This window comes from Cyprinodon tularosa, unplaced genomic scaffold, assembly GCF_016077235.1.
Source record: "Cyprinodon tularosa strain WSP-4 unplaced genomic scaffold, ASM1607723v1 ctg197, whole genome shotgun sequence".
NCBI lineage: Eukaryota > Metazoa > Chordata > Actinopteri > Cyprinodontiformes > Cyprinodontidae > Cyprinodon > Cyprinodon tularosa.
In genome coordinates, this window is record NW_024038720.1 from 83,657 (window position 1) to 108,665 (window position 25,009).

Sequence of the window (25,009 nt, forward strand, 5' to 3'; positions counted from 1 at the left end):
GACTATACCACCGCAGAGAGGGGAGCGCTTCCTTTCCACGCACCGACTGATTCAATAAACAGGTGGCTCCTAATACCGCAGCCGGGACTGTATGACAGATCCAGTTCAGGGATATTGAGATCAATTCAGGTTTTAAAGAACTGTTTCAGATATTTTCTTTTTAGACAACTAAATTACCTGAACACAGCAGGTTAAAACAAGTGACAATTGATCTTACAATGAGTTGCTTCCCTGCTTCCAGTTAAAAAAATAAATCAAAAGGCTACTTTTTCATTTATTGACATATTGTTTATTGGAAATACAATACCCTGCTTGAACGCCCAAAACCGAGGTTTAACATTGATTGGTCTATGAAAAATCCTGCTGTGTGCTCTCAAAGAATAATAAGGAATGTTTATTAATTCGATTCAATTCAGTTTTTTTCTATAGCGCCAATTCAGAACACATGTCATCTCAAGGCACTTTACAGTTCACCAGATCATACAGTCAAATTGATTCAAAGTTTTCTATCTAAGGAAAAACAGTTGATTGCATGACTCATTGACTGGGAAGTACATGTAATCCATCACACTAAGCATGCTTGTAGCAACAGTGGAGAGGAAAAACTCCCTTTTAACAGGAAGAAACCTCCAGCAGAACCAGGCTCAGTGTGAGCGGCCATCTGCCGAGGTCGACTGGGGTTCAAGGAAACAGAAGCAGAGATACAAAAAGCAACTGTAAAAGGCGGCCCCGTCCAGGAAACACACAGCCAGGCTGACGAGCTCTGAGCTAACTCCCGTGTCAGAGGATGAAGAGAGCACATCCAGCCTGTCACAGTCAGAGAAACAGGACTACACTGGAAAAACAGGCCGATCTCCAAAATCTATAAACAAAGGAGTTGATGGCAGCAGCACAGCTGATATTTCTCTCCAGGATGGTGTCACAGCCAAACGGGAACAGACGAGGCAAAGCTACTATGAGAAAAGGCAGAGAGAGCATAACGTTTGAGATTAAACTAACAAATTCTGCAGAGTGGGAGAATAGAGATAGAATGATGAAATAGGGGTCCCTATGTCCTCCAGAAGCCTATAGCAGCATAACTATAGAGATAGCTCAGGATTAATGATCTAGTAATTAGAGAACGTCTTTATTGTTTGCTGAACTAGCACCACTACCCCTCTCAACTCACATCTTACAGATAACGTTTGCAGGACACCCTGAAAAAAGGAGACATTTATGCATGTAAATATGTGTCACTATTTACTTGAATCCAAATGTTCTCAATTTCACTGTAATTACTGTTTACTTTATCATAAGATAGTAGTATAGTTTAATATATGGAAAAGCTGTGGTTGATATTCTTGAAATAGATTGTTTGCGATGTAGTTTATCTTAATCTATGAAGAGACAGTGGGCCTATCTCAGTTTCAATAAAACATCAGACAGAGGGCTTTTGTTTGCCATAAACTATTTTGCACTATTGAAGTAAGCAATAAATCAATGATATTGTCAGGACATTTTAAGAATACTATTAAGATATATGAGAGTAAGACTGATATTTTGAAAACTTGACTATGGTAATAAATTTGCTTCTCAATCATTTGCAGTTGGAGTCACTAAAGATTTAATATATTTGCGTACATGTTCGGCACACAGGATGAGATATGTGTGTGTAATTTGCCAGTTATAAACATGTACCTTAAGTAAAACTCAAAAACCCAACTCAGAATATGCCAGCATGTGAATGTGTTTATAAATGGGTGATTGAATATCTTGAAAACAGAGAAGCAAAATAAAGTGCGATACATGTACTGGCCATTTACCATTTCATCATATGTATTTAAAGTTTTCTATTGTTTCATTTTTCTCATGGGGGTCACAATTCCCTATGTTGTGCATTTATATTTTAAAAAGTATAGAATTAAGCAGTTTATATCTAAATCTTGATGTCTAAACCTAGGTCTTGTTATTCATTTTTGCTTTTACTGCTAATTCTTTCAGTCATTGTTCCTTCTGTCTTTTTAATCCATTAAAATACAGTCTTATCTTGTCATATCTGCTGCTTGTGATTATAGTTTGTATTCGCTGAAGCTGAATTAAGCTTTTACTTTAGAGTCTGTTAAAAAATCTATTTGATGTTAGGGATTTTGTGCATGCTGGTCAAAGGATGGGATGAAAATACAAATAACAAGATTCTGGGGAGGAGGAAAACCACAGAAAAGCTTTTTAGATGTGGGGAAGGATGCAGGTGGTTTGATATGAGAGAGAAGGGTGCTGAGAGGGGAGAAATGATTAGCTTCAAAGAACCATAAAGACAGCAGTGATCAAAAATGCCTCTAAAAATATATACCTTCTGAAAACAGCTGTTGCGAATTACTGCTATTTCAATAAAGCAGTTCATGTTTTTTAATTTCATGCTGCATTTTCTTCTTTCTGTCTTCTATGAAAGTGCTTCCTAAATTAATAACAGCTTAAGGACGATATTGAGCAAGACCCTTAACCCCACACGGCTCCCTGGGCACCGCACAGTGGCAGCTCTCTGCTCTACAAAGGACTGGGACAAATGCAGAGGTAAATTTCTCCAGTGTGAGATGAATAAAGTTCAGTTTTTAATATTTAAATGACATTTTACACTGACACCTTTACTAGAATTTGAGTGATAAAATGCATCTAACCTACTGTACTTTGGTTTTGTTTTGTTTTTTTACACTTTTTCCACCTCTGCATAGCACCAAATACTGTACAAGAGTGGCTGCTTATGCAAATCATCTGGAAGGGGCACGTAGAGGGACCAATTACCCTCCGATGAAGCAGATTGAAAATGTATCGTTATCTCCCTTTTATCTCCTCTTTCTTTCATATTTTCTCCTTTTTTCTGATTTTCTTTCCCTGTTCTACTTACATTGCAGTGTTCATATAATCTGTAAAACTCCCTGCATAATTATAATACAGCTATTTATATGCAAGAAACAAGCGAAACACTATGGCGATAGCTGTACTGCTCCACTTGTGAAAGTAAAATCTGTTGGGCTCTTTTTGGCAGCAAGACACTAATTCTTATTGCCACAGCGCCAGACAGGACAATGTAAAAAAAAAAAGAAAGAAATAGTATGTAAAGACAGTGGATTTAAGCATGGAGAGAGTATGCATCTCTTCTAGAAAGGCCAAGCTTCTTCTTGTCACACAACAACATTAATCCCTGTCACCCAGCAGGGTTCCTGCAAACACTTTGGTTTTCATCACTAAGAACAGATTTGATTAGGAAATATATTGCTATTTATGCTATTTGCAATTTATACACCATATTTAGATTTGTCAGTGCATTTTCAATTGTAAAAGAAAGAATTTGGTGTTTTGTTATATAGCATTAACATTTTTAAAGGAGGCTTTAGGGTTTTAATAGCCTTAGATACATGTATTTACAATAAACACTTATTTTTTGGCCGCTTGAAACATCTTGGTTTTTCCTCCCATTCAAAATTGAATTGTACATAAATGTACATATACATAATTTACAACTGTAGTGCCTTGGCCAGCTGGTTTAAAAATATAAATAAAAAGTCTTACATTATTTGATAAACAGTCCATTAGGAAAACATCATGATATATACATTAAAGCAGCTACAAATCATATAAAATTATTTATATAATCTGTAGATCCAAACCTCCACTGTAGGTGACACTTTTACAGATCAGCTCAGATTTAGAGTGTTGAGAGAAGCAATTGTTTTTTGAAGCATAGTAACATGTGAAAGTCTATAAATGTGTAAAAGTTCTGTTGGCCATGTGTTCACCACAATTTTTAATGCTGATTTGCAAAAAAGATATTTGTATAAAGCCTCCAGATGATCTACAACAGTTTTAGAGACCAACTTTTCAAGCAGTAAAGAAAATATGGGCTTATCAACATTTTTTCTGATGTCTCAATGGTCAGTGAGATTCTTATATATTACAAATCTTCCAAATTTTATTTTGATGTGTGAAAACTTTTGTATGTTTTTGAGCATTTGGTATAACACCTACATATTTGAATTCACTGACATCCTTTAGTGTCTGAGCTTCTACGCCGTCTGAGAAGATTTAAAATTCTCTGTAGATTTGTGAAAAGAAATCAATAAGAGAAGACCAAATGGAAACCCTCTGAATTCGCACCATGAATTAGGTCTAATAAATGAGTTTAGCTCAGGCGTGGTCTCTGGAGAGTGGAACACAGTGATATCCTGGCAATCAAACCAACTCCAAAAAACCCTTTTTATTATCCTCTTGGTAGTGAGGACAGTATCCAGTATGGAAGAGGGAATCTCCATATAAGCTTATCACAAGAAGAAGGCATTACAGGTTCTAAAACCTTCTTGTTTAAGGTTGTGCTTCGTTTTGAGGTAATAAAACACAGTAATCAAGTTACTAAAATCCTCATTAACTGTGAAAACTTTACACTTGACCACAAGAATTTTGTACTAATGACAAAAATGTTTAGCCTCTGTATAAAGATTCTGACATCTTCAATGATGCTCAGTTGCAGCTAATGTCCTGCAAATCTGATGATTCTAGAAGCACTGGCAACAGCCATAGCATCTTGTTTTTAGATATACCTTAAACTCTTGAGTAGAATTTGTTTACAATCCTCTCAAGACTGTTTTCCGTACTTGAAGCTCTTTTCTGCTTCATCATTTCCTTCCATTAGTGTTTGGCTAACACATTATGTCAAGAGCTCGCTTTGTCAGCAATGACCTTTTGTGATTTTCTTCTTTAATGAATCTGTGAGTTTCCTTTTTTTAAATGCAATCACTGAACTAAATATTTTTTCATTAAATTCCAATTTGATTAAATGCAGTGGTATTTGTGCACAGACTTAACAGGTATTTTCCTTTCTCAGAAGATTGTATGAAAATAAGCAGCCCATTGTCATGTGGGTGAAAAGGGGATTAAGTAAAATAGAATATATGTGGGGTAAATAGAACATTTGTTAAAAAAATTATTTTTTTCTCAAAAAAAAATTAAACCATACTAAATGTTCTCTTAGCACTGAGAACTAATGTTTAGTTTACACGCTGGTTTGCAAAATAACAGCCAACCCATTACAGGACGTGCAAAACAAAAAATAATGCTATTCAGCATCATCTGTCTCATTAACACATTTTATTTTAGCAACAGAAGCTAGACAAAGGGTAAAAGACACCATTGTGAGAGAGAAATAAAACAGAATGATGCACATGTACACTTCAGTAAGATTAGCAATAGGATGAGATGTGGGCATTTAAATCTTAATGACAAATGGTGGCATGGCTGAAATAATCATTTGTAAGACCTCCAAATTTGACCTGACACTCTACAATCAGAGCTGGTGACAAACACCTCAAGATAAATACATATTGTTTCTTTTATAAATGAAAAGAAAAAGAAAAAATAACAAAAAAATAAAACAAAAACATTTAAAATATTTTTTTCATATTTGGGCCAGCAATCATCTTCACTTTAAAAATAACCAAAAGAGTTAGATATTCTTCTTTACATATAGCGCAGCCTACGCTGTGAACATGTATTTACTTAGAAACATATAAAAATACTCAACTGGTTTGATAAGAAAATAATGTAGAAAAGTAGAGTAGAAATATTTAATCAAGTCCATTAATTCCATCATCTGATGATCTTGATCATAATACAAGAGGAGGGATACGTGGAACAGACTGCAGCACTTCATTTGAAGAGGACAAGACAAAACGTCGTTCTGCGTCTTCAGTGATTAGAGATCATGTCCTGTTGTACACGGACAGTCCTAAGATGTGCGTCCCCGGCAACACACTGATTTAAGTGCACAAACAAACACATTGCAATGGTGTTAGAGGTGCAGCAGCAAATGTAAGCGCTGTCAGAAATTATGTACGACAATGGACTAAAATGAGCAAAGCTTTCATGGTTTATAACAAGCTGATTTTTAGATTTATTTTCCAATAAAAAATTGAACACATACAGCTGACATTTTCTGTCTGAAACTATGCGTAATTCCAAGGCTACACCATTTGCTACCAGTGGTTACATTTGAAACCAGGTGTGTACAGACAGTGTGCAAAAATACCTTTTCCTTGATGTCGAAATTTCTCTTGGTTTAGTTAGGTTTTAAATATTTTTTGTTCTTTTTAAATGGCAAAATATTTCCTAAATCTCCAAAGTTTGAATAAGTAAATATTACCATCTACATAATTTGACAAAGCCCAGATAATGTCATGGTAATTCTTAACATTTTAAAAGAAATGGAGGAGCACATTTTCCTGGTGTCGCACCATATGAACATTTAAAGGAATCAGCCAAGATATAATAAAGAATAATTGCAGAACTTCAAAAAATGGTTGTTAGAAATAATTTTAAGATGCCTGAAGGTGCCAAGTTCATTGGTTCAAACAATTATATACAAGCATAAACACCATGGGAATGTTCAGTAATCATTCGGTTAAGGAAGGAAACCGGTTCTGTGAGCCAGGCATGATTTTCTTTAGGTGCAAAACGTACATATGATCCCTTAAAAAATGCTTGCTGAATAGGCTGAAAGGCCACTCTCAAGGAAGAAGCCACCATTTGAAAAAAACAAACATAAAAAGCCAACACAGAAAAACAGAATGAAGCTTAATTTTAAAAAAAAAATACGTGCAGTCTGATGAAAATTAACATCTTTTCTTCTCCTTCAATGATTGTAATATTTAGATTGATGATAAAACCAAATGTTTCCAGTGGCTAACACAAAGTTCTTAGTTCTGCATAAAATTTGTAAGCATAGCTGAAATATTTTGTGCATTCAAGGCAGCCAACAAGCCTGACTCAGTTACTCTAGTTCCGGTGAGAGGAATGGGCTAAATCTTGAGCACACCAGTGTGGAACGCTTGCTGAAACCAAATAGTTTGATATAAGTCATTGAGTTAAAAAATGAAAAAATTCTAAGGAATCCTAAATTGAAAGACTGAAAAAAAAGAAAATCTGAATTATGACATTTATCAGAATAACCTAATTTTTACTGAGCCACTATCAGAAACCTTTAGACTGAGTTAATGTCAGAGACTAAGACAAACTGGTTGTATTTTTTTATGTAAGCATGAAAATATCATGAGTCAACTTTATGTTAAAAAATTATGCTCATGATAATTTTAAAAATTTCTGAATTTACTGAGTGAGAAATAAAATTGAGGCAAAACCTGCTACTTCATGTATTTTGAGAATATGGAACATGATTGCAATCATTTAATCTATTAGCCGTGGGGGGGGAAATCAATACAGCAGACATCAATATTTGGCAATTTAGCTGAAGCAAAAAAGGGGAAAGTTATCAAATGCAGAATACCAGAAATATGCCAATATATCATTAAAGGATATCTAGGAATTACATTTATATACATACATATTCAGTTTTTATAAGTAAAACCAAACTCAACCTCACACACTGCACTGTGGTGATTTAATAGGTCATTAGAAATACACTTTTAAAATCACAACAAATGTCACATATGTACAGTAGCAGATTAGCACATGGGAGTAAAGGTGGATATGGCACACAAACGCAAAGCTTCATAAGATAATCTCTGCTCTATTCAGACCCTGAAAACTAAAGAAAAGTCATTAACATTCTGGATATAGATTTCATTCAATCTCGGTAGCAAATACAAATGTCACTACAAGGCAAGAGGAGTCCTTCAGAGTACAAAACATTTAATTTGACAGGCTGATTTAAGAAGGCAATGTTTAGTGTTGGTACTCTCTGGCGTGGATTAGATCGCAGCTGAAGGTAGAGTGGTTTTAAAAATTTGGCATCGTCAGTTGTCCCATAGCGATGTCCTGGAAACAGCAGTTCCTGGTCCAAGTTAACTCAGAAAAGGCTGTCTGAAGTCATGCACATGGAGAAGGCAGCGGTCAGTCATCCAACGTGGGATGAAATGTCAGGCAGAGTGGGGCTGGGGATGGGGGGGATAGATTAGCTGCATGAGTTAACAGTGATAAGGCAGACTCAGACGATCACACAATGGCAGCCGCTTTTGTCTTTCTCTTTTCTCGTGGGCTCCGGTGACGGGGGACATTCTTGTTCTTGGAATTTCCTGTTAAAACAGAAAACAAGGGGAAATTTGGACCAAAACTTTGAAAGATTTTAATACAAAAATGACACATTTCCTATTGTTAAAATTTAAAATCGATGTGAAAAAATCTTGATTATTAAACTTAAGTGTTTAACTGAATAGAGCTATTTAACTTCATTAATCTTGAGCCAACCGTTTTAACAATAGGTTTAAGTATTTTCTAGGCTGTCTTACGGTTGCTACATTACTGCAGTTGCTGATTATAATACAATGTATAAAAATAAAAAATGTTGGCACTGCAAAGATAGTCTTACCATGTCTGTTATAGTCTTTCAAGACCAAATATTGAACTTGGTGTTCTTTTAGAGTGCTCAAAAAATAAGGGGGACACTCAAACACCACCTCCTAGATCTCAATGAATGAAATATTCTCATTGAATACTTTGTTCGCTACGAAGTGAAATATGATGACACCAAGTTACACAAAAACCATCAATGGAAATCAAATGTATTAACCAATGGCGGCCTGTATTTGAAGTCACACACAAAATTAAAATAGAAAAACACAACATAATAATCCAACTTTGATGTCATGTCCTTAAAATAGGTCAAAGTGAGGCTCAGTTTTGTGCGTGTCCTCCACAAACCTGTATGACCTCTGTGTATACAAAATGACAATAAATCTTGTCTAAGTCAGATGTACTCAATCAGATGTCACAGGGAACAGGCTGGTCAGTCCATAGCTTCAGTGCCTTCATCTTGCAGGAACTGCTGACACACTCCAGCCCAGGGGCAAAAGCACCAGCATATTGTCTCGCAAGGTGTCTGAGGATCTCATCTCAGTACTTAATGCCAGTCATGCTACCTCTGGCGAGCGCAGGGAGGACTGTGCAGCCCTCCAAAGAAATGCTACCCCACACCATTACTGACCCACTACCAAACATTCTGAAGGATGTTGCAGGCAGCAGACAATTCTCCAACGTCCGTCACATGTGCTCAGTGTGAACCTGCTTGTATCTGTGAAGAGCTCAGGGCGCCAGTGGCGAAATCGGCAATCCTGATGTTCTCTGGCAAATGCCAAGGGTTCTGAAAGGTGTTGGGCTGCAAGCACAAGCCCTATCTGTGGACTTTGGGCCCTCATATTATCCTAATGGAGTCGGTTTCTAATCCAAATGTACGGACACATGCACATTTGTGACCTGCTGGAGGTCATTCTGCAGTGCCCCGGTATTGCTCCTCTTGTCCTCTTGCCTTGCACAAAGGCAGAAGTAGCTGCCCTATTGCTGTGTTGTTGCCCTCCTCTACATCTCCTGGTGTACTGGCCTGGGTAATGGTAGAGCCTCCAGCCTTTGAACTCTACGCTGACACACATAGCAAACGTTCTTGCCAGAGCTCGAATTGATAGCCATCCTGGATGAGCTGCACTGGCTGAGCTTGTATGGGTTGTATAGTCTGTCTCATACTATGAGTGTAAAAGCACCACTAACATTCAAAAGTGACCAAAACATCAGCCAGAAAGCATAGATACTGAGAATTTGTCTTTGGTTCCCACCTGCAGAATCACTCCCATTGAGTGTGTCTTGCCAATTGCAAATAATTTCCGCCTGTTGTCTATTCCATTTGCACAGGAGCATGGAAAATGTATTGTTAATCAGCTTTGCTTCCTAAGTGGACAGTTTGATTTCACAGAAGTGTGATTTGATTGAATTTACAATGCATGTCTATGCTCGTCACATAAAGATTTACTGTAAAAGTAATGGCCTTACTCTATTATTTCTCTACTCTACCACACTATTCTACTTTCTATGAATCAGTAGTGACCCTCCTCTTGAATAGAAACTAAAGGAAATAAAAGAGTCAATAAAATTGTTAATTAGTGATGACATCTAAATCTGTGCTATTAAGAGGTTTCCAAAGTGCCCTGCCAATGAAACGTAAAGAAAAATAAACATTTAAATATTTATTTATTTAAATATATATATATATTTTTTTATGTAGGCTGATAAAAAGTACAACGTGCACATGAGTTTGCGACATCACAGGGTGACTTACAAGAACATAGTACATCACATCTGATTGGTTAGACATCCCAAGAGGAAGAAAAATACGGTTTCTGAGCATTGTTACTACTGATCAAGCAGATAACGGCACCCAGGTCTGAGCTGTTAGCCTGGCCAGGAGCAGGCAAGCTGCACATAATAAGCTGCACAGAATAAATAATAAATTGCCGTGGTAACTGATGTGCTACTGCTTTCGTTAAACCAAGTTGGGGCTTAATTTTGCCTCAATATCCAGGAAAATCACTCGTTAATCCTTTATATTGGTTTCATAAAATAAGGCCCTAGTATGCCTCCCAAACAAACACATGATATGTTCATAGAGGCTAGTGATTGTTGCATCAATTTCCAAATAATCTTTTGCAGCAGTTTTCTAACAGAGAGCATGAGGGGAACGGTGCCCCCATCATACTCTGTGCATTCTTAGTCCCTATGTTTTATCTTTTAGGGGTTTTTTTGTTTTGTTTATTTTTTACTGTAACCCCTTGCTCACACTGGCTCCGGTGCGGTTACCGAGCCGACGGAGACCGCAACTCCCGCACACCCCCTCTCACACCGCCCTTTTGACTACGGTGCGGTGCGGCTCTGCGGCTCCGGCAACAGGTCCGGAGATTTAACAGAAGTTCACTTGAGTTCACTTGAGTTCACGTAACTTCACGCAATAACACGGCCCAAATAAGGATATTTGCGAGAGCTTGTTGCGGAGGGCTCCGGCACGCCGCAAGGATAGCTTTCTTGCGGAATTGTCTCGGTAACAGCAGCCGGACAGCTCAGCAGCCGGTGAGAGAGGTTTACGTCTTTTTAATGACTTGGAATCAATGCGGCGCCGCACCCACCGCACCGCAACGGTAAGACCGGAGTCGGTGTGAGCCTGGGGTTAAGGAAGCAGTGAGCAATTTTCTTTGAGAAATTTCTTGTCTTATGAAGATAAAAAAAAAACTTCCCCAACTCTAAGTACATGTCTTTTGAATATTGAAGAGCAATAAGGGCTGGTTATACTCCCCCAGCAGTGTGTCGCAGTGAGCTTCTCGCAGATATTGTTGATTTATGGCCAATGTTTCAGTGTGGTCTGCGCTATGTTATTCCATGCCACAACGCAAGAGGGACAATCACAAACTAGCTGTGGGTCTCGATACAGTCGAGGTGGCGAAAAAGTGGGGGCAAGTTTGTGCAACAACGGAGGGACATGAGGGCGAAAAATAGCGGGGATCCAGGTCCCAGTGTTCTCATGCACCTCGTTCTTCTAGCTGGGCCATCTTCACCAGTCGTTTTCCACAATGGCAGTCATACAAACAAAACAAGCCGCTAAGGTACCAAACGGAAATAACCATAGTGTAGAGTGGATGTACATCTGACCATTTGCATTCACTCCAATACACGTGCAGATGACCTGGTTTCTGAGTATAAATCAGCCTTAAATCAAATTAAGTTTATATTATCTGTCAGGTTATACCATGTAGACTTTAATTAAAGGTTAATTTTCAAAAAATATTTTATTACAAGATGGATTTTGGCCTTTTTTTAATGTCTTTACAAGGGATGCAAAAAAGTTTTGAGACATCACTAACACTAGATGAAGTAGGTTCCAGTTTAAGATAACTTACCTGATTACCCTAACCAGCTCGTGGAAAGCTTGGTCTACGTTCATTCGGATTTTAGCCGAAGCTTCCATATATGTGACCTTTAATTGTCTGGCCAGCTGCTGGCCTTCTTCCTGGGTTACCTGGGGTAAAGGAAGAACAGAAGAAGGCTGAATCACAGAGCAGTGTTCATAAAACCTTAAAGCAAATAGTGCAGAATAGTTCAGAACTACAAAAAAATACATACAGGTGTTAATAAAAAGCAGGATGACTTAGGTTTTCCTTTAATAAGATCTTTGCGACAAGGTTCACTTCATTTATGCACCTACATAGTGTGCTTAACCTTAATAGTTTATGATTTTTTTGGGAAACAAAAATAAACCTACCTTATAATTCCTAAACTTGGTACATGGTACTCAAATATTTAGATACATTCTTCTAACATACTAAGAGCATGAATTGAAACTTTTTTCTCCTCCTGTTGAGGAGATGAGCTCCTTTCCTGTTATTAGAGATTCTGAGGGACTGAAGTATAAATCCACACCAAAGCAAACGTATTTTAATTAGTTTGTAGAGGTTATGTATTTGTGAATCTTGTGACTAGTGGCCTTTATGCACAATAAGCAGGAAAGGGGCAGATGGAAGTAACAAATGCAGTAAAGTTTCAAAGGTCAGGAATCTGATCCCTGCAATCATTGTAAGTCAATCATTCTTTTAAAAATCTACAAACAAGAGCTGAGGTTTTACCACTGATGCACCAACCAGGCTTTTCTTAGTCAAATTCTAGTATGCCCTGATTTTTATTCATTTATTTTCGTCAACTAAGACCTTAAACATGTAATAAAGCAAATAGTGCTGCATATATATAGAAATAATGACAAAATCAGTCATATTCCTGTACCAAAGTAGGCAAATAATCCTTATCACATGCAAAAACATTAAAAAAAATGTAAAACAGTAAATTAAAGCACAGGTTATTAATTGCTGCAATTATTAACCTAAAAGGATGGGAGTGGGAAAATTGGCCCTATTTGCCCTTGTGGTTACAGACTGGTGTATTTCCGGTATGTAGGGAGATGACACTCTGAGGCAGTCATACCCTTTTTACCCAAAAGGGGGTGGTAAAGATTTACCATACTAAATGTTGTGTGGCTAAATACCAACAATTTGAAGATCTGTTTCTTCACACTCCCTTCTTCATCAGTCCTCCCCTCCTGACACCACTTTGTCAATAGAATCCCTCAACATCCTGGCACACCGCTTAACCAAGCTTGCAGCTGCAAATCTTGTGCTTTAAAGCCTGCAAATCTAAATCCCTCGAGCATAGCTGATGTCGTTTTTGATGAGGGCGGCTTCAGATTGCTCCGATCTTTCAGACTTACTTGTCTCTGTAGCTCCAGATCTGCCTTGTTTCCTACAAGGATCATGGGGAATTCATCTCTGTCTTTGACTCGAAGAATCTGTCTTTGGAATTTGTAGATTTCTTCAAAACTGTAAATCACAGGGCAAGGTCTGTTACATACAAGTAAAGGCATACAATCATCTCCTAACAATGCAAAAAAAAAAAAAAACTGAAAAAGAAGCCCTCCAACCTACAGGCATATGCAAACACTCTGCAGAACCACCAAAAGATGTCTGGGGTTATCTCTGCAGGGTTAAACATGTCAACAGAAAAGTCTGCCTCACTTTTACGGCAAATATTTTTTATCCAAAGCTCTGCTTCTCTCTGCCTGACCCAACTGTTGCCCCACTATAATACAGATGGCATGTGATGGCAGGCTTTCAACTTTACAGCAAATAAAAATGTCACTCAGGGAGGGGAAAAAAAGACGAGCAAAGGGGCAGAACGTAACCGCATAGCAGAGACGGCATTCCAGTCGTGTTGAACACATAGTAAATTTGGTCAGGCTTGACTAATATAAATGGAGGAAGGAAAGACTGTTTACAACATAAACATTGGGTGGGGGTTTAGGGTGGGAACAAGGGAATGCAGTTAATTGTGCTGCTGTGCAGGGACAGTGTGCAGGAACACAACACGTAGGATGGGCAGCCAGAGACTGAAAGAAAAATTCCAAAGATCATTTAAGCTTTGATGAAGTACACTTTTTCCACCTTAATCTAATCTGGTCAAAACACAATTTCTGGATTAAAATCCTCAAACGGAGCATGTTGTGTGTGGAGGATTCACCTGAAAACAGCTTTACCATATATTACATGAAGCTGACTGCAGCCCGTTTCCTCTTCTCGCCTCATTATTGCCGCCCAAGCTTACGCAAACGCAGCGTAAACGCATACGGCGGTGGTACAGCTGTCATAAGTGCTGCAAAGCAGCAGGTGGAATAAGTTATGCTTTTACTTTAAACCCACCTGCTGTTGCCACGCAGGGCAAGGGGGGGGATGATGGTTTCAAAATGACTCGTTTGCGTCTCCAGCAGCCTGATTTCAAAACAGCTTCAAACGAGGACGCCTTAAACGTGTTTAGCTTCCATTGTATGAGGTTTTTTTTTTTAAGGGGACTCTTTGTGCCTGAAAGTGTTGTCAGTGTCTACATACATGTTGTCAGTACACACAGTGACAGCCGCTTTTATTGCCACTCCTGGTACAAGAAAGCTTAGAAATATATGAATTCACTTTTTTCAGCTGGGTCCAACAGAAACATTTAGAAAAACCAAATTTTTACTCCAATCATGTACAGGATAAAAAATCCACATTAAGACAATTTTTTTTCATGTTGCACCTTAATTGGAACTCTTAAAACCCAAATGAATAAATGTAAATAAGGCAGCGCGTGTATGGATGACCTATTAAAGAATCCGTGACTTCCTGTTTCTCCAGGCTATAAAAATGACAACACAAAGATCCATTTACACACTGGCCATCATGCTGGAGGAAAAACCCATATGTGTTTTGCCACCATATAAAAGTCAGCGGAATGTTAAAGGTAAAAAGAAAATTCTCTAAAACTCGCTGTTAGAGAACTTCAGAAAAACCCAAACATATTGGGTCACTAAGCCTTCATGACAGCCAATCAATACTCTTGTTGTTTTAATAACAGAGAAAGTAACTTTCTGTCCTATTAAAGGCACCTATGATTCTCTGGGAAAAATATAATATAGGAAATATGAAGATCAGGAGAATCTGGTGCAGATGAAAACATGCTAATAGGGGTGCAGAAAACGTTTCTTGATTTTGAAACAAAATAATTTGACAGCCTGTATAGAAACCTGTTTAACTCTTGGGAACAAAAAATGTAATGTATAAAAAGAGGAATCTGAGGGAAAACCTTACAAATAACACTACCGGTATTAGGAACAGTGTTGGGTTTTGTGTTAGCACACATGGAGCCATGAACTCCTTAGAACATCAAGAAATTTGAGCTAAAAAAGATTTTATGAGAGTAAAACAAAAAGATCTTGATAGGATTATTTTATCTTATCATATAAAATAAAGGTAAAAAAGTTAGATAATTCACTTAAAAGCCTTTATTTCATCTCTAGAAGGGGTGAATGTTAGATAGGGATTCTCTTCACCCAAGTTTGCCTCCAAACTTGTGGATGTTGTCGCTTAAGCAGCAGGTAGGCTTTAAATAGAAATCTAAAGTAAGCCTGTAGGTGAATTAAACAAGAGTAGGGCAACGGCAGGAAGCACTGAGAACAAAAGCGAATGAGAAGAAGAACAACACCGAGGTCCGGAAGCACAAGCAGCAAAAGTTAGGGTTGATGCAATATTTATGGTTCTTTTGAAGGAGGAGAGAGTGAGCAGTTGTGAACAGAACACATAGCTTTACAAAGAGAGTGAGAGAGAAAAAAAGACGGCAACAAGAGTGTGCGTATGAGCGTTTGCTCATAATGAAACCTGTCACCTACCTTCCTCTGTCAGTGACTGAGAAGACGAGCAGGAAGCCCTCCCCTGTCCTCATGTATTGTTCTCTCATGGCTCCAAACTCTTCCTGTCCGGCCGTGTCGAGGACTGCACAGCGGCAACACGTGCACACACAGACAGAAAAATAGACCTTTATGAACCAGCAGTACGTTATCAGAAGTATGATGAAACAGAAATACACAAACAATTGAACATGTGTGGTTATGATCATTCTAGCTGTTTTTTTTTTTTTGTTTTTTTTCCCCCCCACTTACTGTCCAGTCTGGCTGGCCTTTCATCAATGACGCACTGCTTTGTGTAAGAGTCTTCGATTGTGGGGTCATAGTCGGTGACAAAGTACGACTGCATGATGGAGAAAAGGGGACAAAAAAGAAGACATGAACATTCAAACCCAGCTTAGATTAAGTTATAATAAATCAGAAAAAGGTATTTTTTTTCTCACACCGAGGTCCTGATCTTCAAAAGGTTTACAAAAATAAATATACTTGATAGCTTGTGCAAAGTTGCTCTACTAACCAGATTTGTGTGTTTAAAATGAGTGAAACAGTAGGCGCATGTTTTTGAAGTGCCATGAGGTGAATATGCAGATTATATGCTGGTGAACAAAAAAAATTATTATCAAAGGGAGGATATACAAATGTAATTATTTACCAGCCATCCGATGTATGTAAAGAAAACTTTCATCTCTGTTAATTTAGCCAATTATTGTTCGGAGCTAATTAAAAGATTTCCTTCAAAAAAATCCTAATAGGCTTAATAAAAATAAATATTTAATACAGAACTCTGACCCTACTGGAAAACAGGCCTGTCTTTTGAACAGTACCTGCACACTTTCTTGTGCAGTTTGCCACCGCCCTGTCAACCCCCCCCCCACAAAAAAGAAAAAGACTTCCTGATCATATTTTGTCAGGATGCACATATAATTTTAAGTCCAGTGACATGCTCTATTGGTTTTATTTATAGATTAAGAACCCTAACATTTGATTTCTAAGTACGTAAGTTTTTACACCAACATAAATTAATTATTCTAGAGGGGAGCAGATTTTCTCCAAGTTTTACTGATTCTGCTTGAGTCAGACTTTATTTTGTCATTTCAACTAATGCAGCGTAGAATTACTACTTCCATTGATGTCTGGATGGATGGCTTCAAAATGTGCAGAAGTGGAAATAAATAACCGCCTGTGTTTCAGGTTAAAACGGCACAGACAGCCTTACTGACCTCTACCTTTCCTGCATCTCTGCAGACACAAGGCAAACACATTGTCTGCACAAAAAATTTGTAGGTAAATATTCTGCCACACAACAACCACATGCTTGGCTTTTTCTCACCACTGGCTGTTTTCTAAGCTAATAACACATTTATAATATGGTCTGCAGAGTTGCAAGATTTGCACAGCCTGTCAAATTCTTTTACTTGGGGCCAGCATCTGTACTTGTAGTAACCTCAGCTGGAAGGGTGGGGCTCTGCAACAAGGACGAGGAGAAAGAAAAGAGGGAGGAGAAATGCATTTTCTACATATTTCCCATGTTTTGTTGTTCTCGCGCCACTCAGGGACTGCTGAAGGGAGTGCATGGGGCTTGTTGGACCAACACCCAAAGAAGTAGGGAGATATCAGCATGACCCTAAAAACCAAACACATTTCACACAAGGTCCAAAGATGAGCCAAATTAAACTTTCACTGTCACTCTGCAGCTGTTTGTGTAAAGAAAGTGTGGGATGCTCCACAACAGAGAATAGGGTGCTTATTTAGCATAGTTTAGAAGTAGAAAAGACAAGAAAGAGCCTGCCCTGTCTTTGCAGAAGAACACATCTTCTAGACTCATGAAATGGTTAAGGCAGATAAAAAAAGGAAAGAAAAAAAAAGCAACTTGGAAAAACTTAAGCTGCAAAAAAACTTCATAATACCATAGGAATTATTAATGTGATAACATATTTGAACCTTATAGGTTTCTTTATTTATTAAACACTAAATGTTAATTAAAAACAAACTTGAGAGTCAATACAGAGAGCAGTTTTTAAATGATTTGCACCAAACTTGGCCCTATGTGAACATGTAATGTCTCCATTGTACCAATTGCCTGTGCCGGACTGTTTTATTATGTCTGCCACACCAGAGAGGTTTCAGCCCTTACGGACATCCCAATGAGTCACATACAAGTCTAGACTTTGACTAGGCCTGTCCAACACCTTCATTTACTTTCTTCGCTGTTGTGCTTCAGGTCATTGTCCATTGCTAGGTCAGTTTCACCTTGGAAGCTTCTCCACCGCTCCATGTTTTCTCCTATTGTTGATAATGGCTCTCATTATGGTTAACTTGAATCCCTAGGCCTTGGATATGATTGACTCATATCCTCTTGAATTTCTTTAGGTCAGAGCTTTATGGGTTACTTTTTGAGATCATCTATAAACCACATAAACCACCTCTGCATTGACGTCTTTGTAAAGTTTTTACTCAGTTTATCATTTGTTAGAACATATCATGCCAACCTGCTTGTTGAAACAGAGCAACAATATATAACAGAAAAAAACCTATAAAGAGATCTATAAGGTCAATTTTTTATTTACTACAGTGCCATGTGTCCTTTTGCATGCTCTTCCTGATACAGACTCGAGTTCGCCGATATTACAGTCAAAGACAAATAATTTCACCATGATGATGCATATGGACGAAAGTAAACTAAATCAAAGAGGCAAAAGCATCATAATAAGTTGTGCTGTTGTAATATTACATACCTGAACATAAGAGTTATATTTTAATTGCTTGATTCCATTTTTCTTTTGTTTTCTTTTAGCTATAACTTCAACTAATGCTGCTTTTCCTTGGTGTACATTAACCTGACCCAAGTTGCTCGCATGTTTCTGCCCATTTTTAAATCCCCATTATGGAGCCCTGTGGTTGTAGTCTCACAGAGTGACTTTCTTTCCACTAAGGTTCAGTGCGCAGACAGATATGCTGCTCATTTAAGTTTTCTGAGGCGATTTAGTACCGGCTTTTCCAAATGTAGTTCTTGCTGCAAAAGACAGACAAACCATAATAGTACCAACACTGTGCTCCACATATCATCCATATTTCTAATCTATAATGACGTTTTAGAATTATTCAAACCAAATACATTTCATTTATGAAGATACTTTTTCAAGATTTGGGGGGAGTGGCGGCCTATGGTTAGAGCTTGGAATCCTGAGGTTGTGAGTTCGAGCCCCACTCCCACAGACTGCCACTCTGGGTCTCTGAGCAAGACCCCTAACCCCACACTGCTCCCCGGGTGCCGCACAATGGCAGCCCACTGCTCCCCAAAGGGATGGGTTAAATGCAGAAGTAAATTTCTTCAATGCGAGATCAATAAAGTTTAATTATTATTACATTTGTGAACGACAGTTTACTTATTTCCTAAATAGCTTCGACTTTAGTTCAGGATTCATCAACCCTGGTCCAAAAGACCCATTGTTCTTTATGTTTAGATTGCATCTGTACTCTTGCACGCTTAAATTAAATGACTGCATTACCTCTTTAGCAGCAATTAAGGGCTACAGAGGGCTGTTAATAACACATTTATTTCAACTGACACAGTGAAAGAAAACCTAAAACATGTAGGACGGTGGGAATTAAGGACCAGGGCAGAAAACCCCTGGCAGTGTTTTCCCAATTCTCTTCTCATGACCCACTGTCCTGTATGTTTTAGATGCGTTTTTGCTCCAGCACAATGCATTAAATAATTGTAGTATACCCTCAGCAGCCATTAAAGACTGGAGTAGCCTGTTAATCACCAAATTATTTAAGTCAGGTGTGCAGAAGCAGGGAAACATCTAATACTTGTAGGACACTGGGTCCTGAGGAGGAGAGTTGGGAAACACTGCTTTAGAGTATTCTAGTCTCCATCTTTGTATTATGCTGCTTCAGAAAGAGAGCCAAAGCTCTTGACTTATTTAATGAAATCATGTAGGGGGCCCAATGTGCACCATAACATGCCCTGTTATGGTGCACATCTCATAACACCTTTTCACTTTATAGTAAACTAGGGCTGGGTAAAAAAAATGATTTAATCGATTTTGAATCGATTCCTTTACATTTTTGCAAAATCGATTTCTAGGGAATGAGATCGATTCATTTTATAGTGACGACAGGACGTTCACATTCAAATAAGCAGGAAAGATGCACTCAAGATGACTTCAAGGCAGACATCTGCAAATATACCCAATAGGTTGGCTGAAGACATTAACAAATGGGGGCTGACCAGCAAACACCCTGTAGTTGATGCAGACAACGCTGCAAATATGGTTTGTGCAGAGAAGATAATGCAGCTCATGAATGTCTGCTGTGTTACATCAGCTTGCTCGACTGAGGTTTCACTTTTTCACTTTTCACAAACAAGTTTGCACTTTTTAGACAGTTTTGTTCACATCTCGTTTAAACTGTCTGATTTACAAGTTTGCACTTTGTGTTTAATATGACAGGAAAAAACAAAATACATGAGTATTTTGAAACACAGTTGAACCACTTTCATTATTGTAAAAACAGATTGAATCGAAATTAATCGATTTAGAACTGTATGAATCAAAATCGAATCGATTCAGGACTTTGGCGAAAATACCCAGCCCTATAGTAAAGGTAGTTACATTCTATTAAGATGTTCTGTTATGGTGTGAGGTGCAAATAATCTCTGTCACACTCCCTTGATGTCTGCAGCCTTCAAATACTCTGGCCTGAGTCACATCCAGCCATTGCTGTTCAGTAATGCTGCTTCTTTGCATATCTGAATCTTCTCTGCTGCTTTGAGAGTTTTCCTTTAGAGCAGACAGAACAGAGACAAAAGATTTTTTTCAATCCTCATCCCTACAACTCTGTCTGCTGTAGAATCTGAATTTGCCCACTAGTGGTGGTCTCTTCCTTCAAAATGTCTCCCTTGGGGTGCTACCCACTCCACTGGCCTACTCAGTCCTCTCCTCCTCCATATGTATGGGTAATTTAGCTGCAGCGTCCTGCGCTGATCAAAGCGATTGTCTCTTGTCTTCTGATAGATGACACTGTTCTGCATTGCCGGCAGCATTTCAGCCAGCAGTAACAGGGGTAGGAATCCAGCCTGGCTGGCTTTCAGCTGGGCAGCTATGGGCTTGGAAAGACAAACATGACTAAAGAAGACCAGCAATAACTACGCGAGAAATGCCAGTTTGAATCACACCATTTGCATATATATATATATTTATAACTAGCTGTGAATGTTGCGGTGTGACATTACAACAAAAAAAACGATGAGTGTTATAAGAACTTATTAAAGCTGTAATAATTAGTTTTTGTATCAATTGTTGGAATAGCTGTTGCTTTTCTGCTGCAAATGAAAGCAGTTAGAGATATTGACTTTTTCCTTTTTTTTGTATGTCAGTACTATGATTCTGTGAAAACCAAGTTAATTATAGACAGTGTAACCGATGAGAACCTGATACGGATCCATGCTTACTCAGTATTGTCCCAGCTTGTGTTTATACTTCTGGCAGAGCATCCAGAACTGACAAAAAAAAACAAAAAAAAATGTTCTGTCTCACTTACTTGCTTTTACTTGACATTATGGCTCCCAGTGAAGCAGAGAGATTTCTGGACACATAAAAAAAACAAACTCTACAGGCAAGTAAAGGTTAAACCCATCTAACCTATTTTCTTCTTGTTAATGGTGAAAAACACAATCTTCCAAGTCACCAACACTCAAACAAATTTAACTGATATTTAAACTTAGATTGGGTAAAAAAAATCTACTTAGAATGATAAAAGATAAAACAAACACGGTATTCATTAATTAGGCAAGACCTAAGCCAGAGCAAGGACAAATGAGAGTGTGTGCATTTCTAAGGTGTGAAGTACTATCTCTGAAATATATCCTCTAACTAGGAGCAATGGAGGTCAAGGTCAATTACAGGCAGTATTGTTAGGAGTTTTTGCAAGTTAAAAAAAGGAAAAACAAGAGAAGAAAAAAAAAATATCAGTAGTATCAAACCATGTTATATATTAGATATTGTTGGGAAGGTGTGTTAGGCTACGTTTGGGACTTAGTCTGCACTGCAGGAAGGAAACTCCACCTCTACAGCCAAAGGCTGGCCCACCAGGCCCTCGGTAAGCCTAGATGTCACACATCACACAGAAATCCAAATGCTACCTACATTTTACACATGCCTATTTTCTTCCCGAACATTTCATAAATGTTTTTAACTGCTTAACATGCAAAAACAGCATTAAATCTGTGTCTGGGTATATGGGTGCTAAAACAAACCAGGTACTTTGCATAACCAATCAAATGCCATAACTGTAAAACGGGTTGCACAAAAAACAGTTTTTGCATTTGAATACATTTTTATAACTTCTGCTTGCCATACTACAAAAAAAAGGTAAGAATGAATGATGTGTGGGCCGTGGAATAAACATCAGGTTTGCACTCCTGCACACCCACTTCCTCCCTGCACAAACAGCTTCGGTAGCACTAAATATAGATGGTTTTCCACCTCTGTCAGTCAGTTATCCACTTAGTTAAAACCACCGATTTGACTTTAACACAATAACCCCCTCAACTACAAAGACGTCAAAATCTCAGCATCTGCTGATCAAAATGGTCTAAATACCTTTATAAAACTTTACTGTCGTATTTCTGCTGCTTAATATACATGATCAATATCAGTATTAGATTTTCAGTATTAGCTCTCCTCCAGGCTCTAAAAAAATAAAAATAAAAAATTAATCTCCAAGATCTGGCCAAAATGCTTTGCCTGACACTTAAGCCATCTTGAGTCATCAAAACATTGTTTTTAAGAGTTCAAAATATATGCTCTATCCGTCTTACCCAAATATCTTCTCGATATTTGTCTTTTCAGTAACCTTGTGTGAGAATGTAGAAATTCTGAAAGGTTTCCAAAACAACTCATTATAAACCAACTTATTTAAATCATAATTTGTCCTTGGGTGACTGATTGAAATGGCAGTGGAAATGCTTACTGTCATTAGTAACTTTTCTTATTTCCGTTACCATGTTTAATTTCCAGTGTCTATGAGCTGAATCACTGCAGGAGCATAAAAAAGCAAGACTGTGCTTTTAACAAACCGAAAAACGTAAGCTGGAGAATGCTGGATACATAATCCATATTGTTTGTGAGGGGGGAAAAAAAGAAAAAAAAAAGAAAACCTGTTTGACTAAAGTAAGGCACCTTTTCCTTCCTCTAAATTCAACTTTATGTATGAAAACGAGAAACCCTTATCTAAACTCTGGAAAATGCAGTTAACTTCTGATGAGGATTATTACATTCTTATAAAACATATTCTCTTAAGATCAAATATTGTATTTTTTCAAGGAAAATAAATTGTCTTCATTTTACCAGTTATAAATGATTACCATTGTTGGCATATCTTTACCATTGAGAATTATGCCTTCTTTCCAATTATTGCTAATATGCTATGACCAACCATTGTTGGTACGGAATTATAACCATACCAACAATGATAACAAATAACCCTAACATTAAAACAATGTTACAATTAAATATATTTGGTTTTGCTACATGGTTATGATCATTGCAGTTGTTTCTTGTTGTCTTTATGATGAGATGATCAGCTATATAAGAGGTCACCTTCTTGTGTTCTATTAAAATGTACTGCCTGAAATTAACAAATTAATAAGACGATAAATCTCTATAAATGTTATCCTGTTATCTCATGATAATACAGTTTCTCAGCTCATGGCGTTTTTTTCCCCTCCTCAAGCATAGTTATTATTGATCGCTGCTGAAGAAGTTTTTAATCAGAAATGATAAACAGAATCTGTTTACCTTTAAAATTCATGCTAGACTTTATTCTGTAGGTAGGAATATTTCCTTCAGATAGATTTTAATAAATTATAATATGGATCATCAGACCAATAGTCTATGCATTGCCTAATCAATATCCCATCCAAATGAAAATCTTCAGAAGACATATTCTTACAGTTGGCATATTATGGTCCCCAGGAGCACACCTGTCTTGCCATAACTTCACTAATTGCCAAACAATATCTGACGTCATTTAGGAAAGGTTCGACCTATAATATAGTAGACTGTAGTCTGGCCTTCTTTATACAGTGCAGCACAGATGTCATAAAGGTTAAAGTTGTGCAAACTGCTTTTAAATGTACTAACATGTACACCAGACATGGGCAATGTGGAGTCAACAAGTCATCTCCATGTCATGTATTTAATCTACTCAGCCAATTAACCAGGTGAGTCCAATCTGCACAGGTTAATTCACGGTGAAGATTGGACTCACCTGCTTCAGTGGCGTGGTAGAACAAATACATGACATGGAGATGACTTGTTGACTCCACATTGCCCATGTCTGACGCGTACATCAAGAGCAGCAACAAGTAACTCCTCTAGTTACTTTTGAGGGCTTCTGGATACTTCTTTTAGCACCTAGCAGTCTCCGTTCACCTGTAAACAATCTTTCTGAAACCCCATTCAATTCTTTTGCATCCCTAAAAATGTTACATTGAAGAGTAGATATTCTGTCACAGATTACTTTGTTTGTGTCACCAAATGGGCCCCCTGGCTGTTGGTTCTGCTGACAGAGCGATTACAAAGTGCTACATACTGAGGTATCAGCACCAAAAGACAGAGAGGTGGGGGGGCAGCTAAGCAATGCTGTGGACAGTGGGGCTGCCCCCACACTGACAGGTGAAACATGCCATATGTAAGACAAGTTCAGTGGGCCAGAGCCAAGTCTGGCAATTTTAATTAAAGACCCAAAGTGCAAACCAGACATACTGGAGCCTGACAAGTCATACTGTAGGCCAGACTGTAACAGAGTGGCAGACTGCGCTGATAGCAGAGCAGACATTCTAGGTCATATGTTGAACGATTAAAACAGCAAAAAATATTTGCTGTTTTAGCAGTGCAAAATACATTCAATTAAACTAAACTATGAGATGCTGGTATATGAAAAGAGAAATCTGGCTAGGATCAGCCGTGTATCACTTCCTGTTTCTGAATGGAAATAAATATAACTTTTCTGGCCTTTTCGGAGCAGATGCCTTAAACCAAATAGCAACCATCAAAAACCAGCCCTTTAACATCTTTACAGTATGCCTTTCCCAAGTTTCACACGAATGATGCAGGAATATGCAAAAGTCTATTATTTGAACAAGTACCAAGGAGTACTTCAAGTGAGAAACAAGGGTGGGGGGGTTACGGCGGAATGAAAGGTTCGAGAGGGAGGGAGACTGTAGGCTCTACAGAGAGCGAGAGCAAGAGAAAAAAAGAGGGGGAGGGAAAGGCATTAACTTCCTGTGGAAACACCCACTTTTCCCATGAGCTCATACAAGCTAAAAAGGTCACATATTCAATACCTAATACATATGGAAAGAAAGCGAGAGCACAATGTGCTCGCCGCCTTGATGGGCCACTGGGGAGCATTTAGTCCTAGCTGGGAAAGATTTAAGACTCAACA

General features: G+C 38.1%; 1 protein-coding gene across 1 annotated transcript in view; it reads right to left on the minus strand.

Moving 5' to 3' along the window:
• Nucleotides 1-6,622: 6,622 nt before the first annotated feature.
• rras2 (RAS related 2) overlaps nt 6,623-25,009 on the minus strand; it is a 45,373-nt gene continuing 26,986 nt past the window's right edge. Inside the window, exons 2-6 of the mRNA XM_038283827.1 lie at nt 15,809-15,896; nt 15,539-15,641; nt 13,055-13,163; nt 11,697-11,815; nt 6,623-8,057 (exon numbers count right to left, since the gene is read on the minus strand). Of these exons, the coding sequence (XP_038139755.1) occupies nt 7,970-8,057; nt 11,697-11,815; nt 13,055-13,163; nt 15,539-15,641; nt 15,809-15,896 (507 nt within the window). The 3' untranslated portion in view covers nt 6,623-7,969. The remainder of the gene's footprint in view (nt 8,058-11,696; nt 11,816-13,054; nt 13,164-15,538; nt 15,642-15,808; nt 15,897-25,009) is intronic.